Source organism: Pistacia vera, unplaced genomic scaffold (genome assembly GCF_008641045.1).
Source record: "Pistacia vera cultivar Batoury unplaced genomic scaffold, PisVer_v2 Contig898, whole genome shotgun sequence".
Lineage (NCBI taxonomy): Eukaryota > Viridiplantae > Streptophyta > Magnoliopsida > Sapindales > Anacardiaceae > Pistacia > Pistacia vera.
Genome location: NW_022196776.1, coordinates 541835 through 547901, shown reverse-complemented (window position 1 = coordinate 547901; position 6067 = coordinate 541835). Strand labels below are relative to the sequence as shown.

General features: G+C 35.1%; 1 protein-coding gene across 1 annotated transcript; it reads right to left on the bottom strand.

The window, feature by feature from the left end:
- Positions 1 to 695: 695 nt before the first annotated feature.
- On the bottom strand, positions 696 to 3614 carry LOC116119641 (putative receptor-like protein kinase At3g47110). Its single transcript, XM_031405581.1, has 2 exons — positions 1229 to 3614; positions 696 to 1078 (listed from the first exon to the last, which is right to left on the bottom strand). Exons 1-2 carry the CDS (start codon positions 3612 to 3614, stop codon positions 696 to 698), a joined length of 2769 nt encoding a protein of 922 aa, XP_031261441.1.
- Between the last annotated feature and the right edge of the window lie 2453 nt (positions 3615 to 6067).

Below are 6067 nucleotides of genomic sequence, written 5' to 3'. Positions count from 1 at the left end.
ATATATATTTTTTAAAAGAATAAACATTTTTAGCAAAATTTCTGTAACAACTCTACTACTGTTTTTTCGTGGAGAACATGTCATTATTGTCATTAACGCTAATTGCCAATATAAAAAGGTTAAACTATATCTTTATCATTGAGATCATGATTTTTATTTTATTCCTTCTGTCTTGTTTTAAGCATATTTATGTATTGATATTATTTGGATTAGAGCAGGCTTAAGTATATTTTCTTTTTAAACGTCAACTTGTTTGATTTTTTAAATTTTCCTTAAATGGCCTATTCGAAGTCTTGACATGAACAGAAGGAATCTCCAAATAGTTATTCTTGATTATATGAAATTCTTTGTATAGCCACTTGATTGGCCATTTTAGATTGAAAAATAAATAATAGGATAATATACAGATAGAGGACCAATATAATATAATAGAAGGAAGATTCATACAAAAGTTCAATGAATACATGGGAAGATTAAGGGATTAAAATATAAGCATGGCTGGATTAGGATTGAATTATTAAATTTCAATTGCGAAAGTTAAAGGCAACATGTACCAAACCCTGAGCTGAGCCACCTCTTCAAGACTTTTTCAAAGATATTATGTAATCACTGCAGTAGCCTTTAAAGTCAAATATGGTGACAAATCTTCATACTACACGCCTTCGACCTTTTCTCGGAAATTGCTAACCTGTTAATTATAGCCTGAAAGCCAGAAATGATTTTTGGAATTCTTGCAATTCCACGGTGACATCTTTGATCTGCTTTCTTTCACTTGGCAATTCTGCGGAGCACTGGAGGGCTAATTTCAATATTGAGACTAGAATCTCGTGAATTTTGCCTTGTAAAGTTGGTTGCAATATACCTCTGCAAACTTGGATTTGAAGTGCTTCTTCCAGAATTGTTGAGTCGACAATTTCAGCTACTTGATCTGGCATTGACATCTTTACAAAGCTATGAAGGTTAAGGCCTTCCCTGAACATGTCATCAGTTGGTCTCCTTCCAGTGAACATTTCCAGCAATAGGATGCCGAAGCTATACACATCTCCATATGTTGAAACCTCACCAGATAATCCATACTCTGTTTTTAATTAAAAATGAACACTTAATAATTAATACGAAAGAGAAAAGTTTACTCACAAGTAATGAAAAATCTGTTAGTCTCCCTTTTGATTCTTGAAAAGGACATTGAAAATCGATTCTTAAATTTTTTATTTAAAAAAAAAATTACTTGGTTCTTTTAATCTTCTGTTACCCTTTTCAAGAACCAAATGCAGCCTTAACAAGATTCTAAGAAAAGAGTTGGTGTTACCTGGAGAGACGAAACCGATGGAGCCCTTTAACCTACTTGAGCTGGTTGGGTCTTGAGGAGGGTTATCATAAAGTAGCCTTGCTAACCCAAAGTCACCAACATGGGCAACCATGTCATTGTCAAGTAGCACATTGCTTGGCTTAAGATCACAATGAACAATGCGTGTGTGGCAATGGTGGTGGAGATACTCCAATGTATTCGCTACATCAATGGCGATGCTCAGCATTTGCATCAAATTCAGATCTGGCCTCGGATTTTCCAATTCATTATTTTGATGTAACCACTCTTCTAAACTCCCATTAGACATGAACTCATAAACCAAAGCCTTGAATTCATTGCCTTTGTTATCTAGACTTGAGCAAGAAGTGATTATTTTCACAAGATTGCGATGTCGAATGCACCTCAAGGCGTCACATTCAGCAGTGAAGCTTTTTGAAGCTCCCCTTTGTTGAAGATCTAGTACCTTCACTGCAACAGGTGTTTCCTCACGGCCTAGGCTGCCTTTATACACGAAACCATAACCCCCACTGCCTATCAAATTGGCGGAGGAGAACCTTTCTGTTGCTTTCAAGAGCTCTGCATAAGAAATCCTCACATACTTATCCTCCATAGGAGAATCAAGCAAAGCTTTTCTTCTTCCTTTTCTCCTCCAACAGACTATCACAAAGCATGTTAAAAGTAAACAGGTAGCCAAAGAAGCTGTTACAATTATTATTTTGAAAGTGGATCGTTGCCAGAATTTCCTGGAGCCATTGGATGGGCAACTATGCAGATTCAATTCTGGGATTCCACCGCAAAGCTTAGCATTTCCTGTGACTGAAATTGCACTTGCATTTTTAAAGATGCCTTCTTTTGGTACCTCACCCTCAAGATTATTGAAGGACAGGTTTAACGTTCGCAAAAACAGAAATGTCTCCAAAAAATTGGGGATTTTTCCCGTAAAGTTGTTCCGCGAAATGTCAAGGTCTTGAAGACCTTTTAAGGAACTTAAAGACGGGGGGATTTGTCCTTGAAAGGAATTATCTCTCAGATGTAGGCGCTCGAGGCCAATACAATTTGCAAAGGAACTTGGAATTTCACCTGATAATTTATTCTGTGACAAGTCTAATAGTCGAATATTTTTCAGGTTACCAATTACTGAGGGTATGGACCCAGTTAGATGATTGCGAGACAAGTCCAACCATTCTGATAAGGAAGGTAGGCCAATAACTTGAAATGGTATATCTCCAGACAGGTTGTTTTCTGAGAGACCTAAACTCTGTAGTAGTTGGCAATTCCCTAGAGTTGAAGGTATGCTTCCCTGTATGAAATTTTCATCTAAACTGAGTTCTATCAAGTAAGTTAAATTTCCAAGGGATGAAGGAATTTCACCTGAAAAACTGTTTCCAAACAAGGACAAGATTTGCAGGTTCGAGAGATATCCCATAGATATTGGAATGCCTCCTGTGAGAAGATTCTTCTCGATGCCTATTGAGATCAAATTTTTCAGATTTCCAATGCCTGTTGGGATGTTACCAGATATCCGGTTCTCTCCCATGTATAAATAGGTAAGTTGGGATGAGAAATTAGCAATAGAATCCGGCAATTTCCCACGTAGGCTATTATTGCTTAGGCTGAGTACTTCTAAGTGGGTACAGTTAACTAAAGAGGTGAGAAAGCTAAGGTCATCACCCTCCCCGGTTCCGAGGTTATTTACAGCAAAGTTGAGCCTGATCAGATTTTTCAATCTTCCTAGATTTACAGGTATTGAGCCAGTAAAAAAGTTCTGTGAAAAATCTAGCTTTTCAAGTTTACTTGCATTAGATATTGAATGAGGTATTGCCCCTGTAAACCTATTAATCCCAAAGAGAAGTACACGGATATTAGGAAGTGTTAGTCCAATGTAATGTGGGATTTCTCCAACAAGTTGGTTTTCCGCCACACCAAAGTACTCCATAGAAGAGATATTGAAGAGCTGGGTTGGGATTGGACCTGTTAAGAACTTATTTGCCGATATTTGAAACATGTTGAGCCTCTTCAGCCGGCCGAGCTCAACAGGGATATTGCCGCTGAGACTGTTCTCTGACAGAGAAAGCTGCTTTAGAGACGAGAGGTTTGAAAGTGACCGAGGGATGGGTCCAGTTAGATTGTTGACGGCAAGTCCTAGTCCTGTTAATTTCAACAGAATTCCTAGTTCAGAAGGAATTGTCCCTTCCAGCTTATTCATGACCAAGTCAAGAGTCCTGAGTTCTGAACAACGAGTGAGATTAATGGGAATCTCTCNATAAAGATCTACCCAGTTATAGATTGATAGAATCGTATTCATGTTTAGCCAATTTTTGTTTTTAATATTTAAACTGTTTTGGGTTTATAACTTAGTTCGAGGGTAGTATTTATGTATTCTCATCACCAACTTTGTTATTATTTGCTTTTAATGCGTCTGTTTCAAGAATGTTTTATTACTGATGAGATAGAATTACCAATAAAATAGATTATTGAGAATGTTATAGAATTAATTTGCTTAGGGGTAAAATAGTAACAAAATTAAGATTAATTTACATAAAATGAGGGGCATTTCTGTTGAAAAAAAAAAATTTATGAGGTTACAGAAGTTATTTCGTATAGTTGGCTTAATTGTTATTTGGTAAATATATGAGGACATTTGTGTCCAAATTTTTTTTTAAATAAGAGTAAAACTGGTATAAAAAATAGATTACCCCGATAATATTTTAATAACACCCTTTGGATCAGTAATCACATAACCTTCTATATCATTTACATTAATTATTATTAATATTGAACGATTATCAAAACTTTTTATTACTTGACAACTAAACAATGTAATGTTCGAAATCAAAGATAGATTATCGAAGTAATCTTCCTAAACCTCTAACTAAATGTACCATAACGTGTAAAAAACAAACAACAAAGATATAAATATGTTAAATATTAATCTTCCAATTTATTATTATAAAAAATAAAAAAATAAAAATGAACCCCTTTTATTTATACATGCAAAAGAATAAAGAAAAATTTGCACTTATCTATGTAAATTCATTTAGATTATAATAAAATTCAAGCATATTTATTGTGTTAGATAAAAAAAAAAAATTCTTAACAGTTTGATCTCAAGATCGAAAGCATGCACTTTCAACCATACGTCTCTCTATCCATCCGACCACAAGTGGATGGTTGCCCATACGTCCCTCTATCCATCCGTCCACAAGTGAATGGTTGCCATATTTATTTTTAATTAGAAGAAATGTAATCACAAAGATATTTTCTTCCTATATTAGTTTTTCCTCGAAATATATATGTCTTCCTCATGAAGAAGAAGCATTATCATATTGAAGAATGACGTGGATTCCTCGTTTGACGCATACTTTTCTTGGTTGGTTTGTTTAAAGGGTAATCGATTAATATCTCTTAAATTAATTAATTAATTAAGACTCGGAATCTTGGAGAAGCTAAATGTGTACTAACATTTGTCTTCTTTTGTATTAGAGAAAGACTTTAATCCACCCTCAACTTTTTGTCTAATCTCAAGATCCTGACCTTTCAAATACTATGGAATAATACCCCCTCAAACTAATAGCTGTTAATTCAAATACTAGTTCTGAAACAATATTTTAATGCAGAAAAAAGTGGATTAATCATTCTTCCTTTTCATTCTTAGTGAATTACCCATTTTGCCCTATGTGGGTTTTAAACTTGGAATTATAGACTCGAACCCCAGGGGGGTTAATGTAATTATCTCTCTTTTATACACTTTTATTAAAACAGGAAAGGGAAATACTGTTTTCTAGCCGGCCGGCACAGGGGTTTCAGGCGTCTCAGTTCTTGCATAGTTTTTTCCCTTGTTCTTGTTGTCAATTTATTAATTACCGGAACTGTATTTTAACATCCATATATCAAAAACAAAAAAACTCCTCTTAGATTAGATGAAACCAGAGATAACAGAAGAAAAAGATGATGAAGGAACATGTTCCTGACAGGAGATCAAAGGATAGATCAGCGGATAATAGAGTATCAGAAATCTATATATTTTTCTTCTCATCGTCTTCGTTTTCATCTTCATCTGCTTCAGTGTCATCTTTTCTTCAATCGCAGAAGAAGCACTTTGAGTTGTGAAAGGTGGAGCACTTCTCTCAGGAGATTGTTTGACATGGGCATACAGTTTGGCCACCTTTTTACAATTACAGTGGCTCACCGATAATAAAACTATACCTCTCTGGGGCAGTGACACAGATGATGAATTAAATTATGATCCATGGGCGATTTAAGCGATTGGATCCTCCAGTGGTCTCAGAAACGATAACGAAGTAATTTTGCATCGGATGGTAGTTTCAAGAATGAAGAGTCTGGCTTCAAGAATATGAAGCCAAAATGAGCACCGCAAATTGAAGAAAAATCATACAGGAGATTGCCAGGTTTGGTTTATGGATATGCAGAGGCTTTAGATTGAGTTGAGATTAAGACGGTCAGGATTATGATTTTTGGAAGAAAGATTTATGCTTTTTTGTAGCCTTGAAATCAATTTTGAACAAAGGAAACAATCATATACAACTACAGATATGTATGAAGAGATAAATCTTCGCAAATTCTTTCACCTGTATGAATTCACAATCATATTGTACATTTAATTTACATTGGGATCAGAATCAAATCAAGAAACAAAGGAACAAAAAAATCTAGAAATCAAGTAAAATGACTTCACATTTTTCAGTTGAAAAATTACTAACGATATCTTGCTACTCCAACGTGATCGACGTGATATTA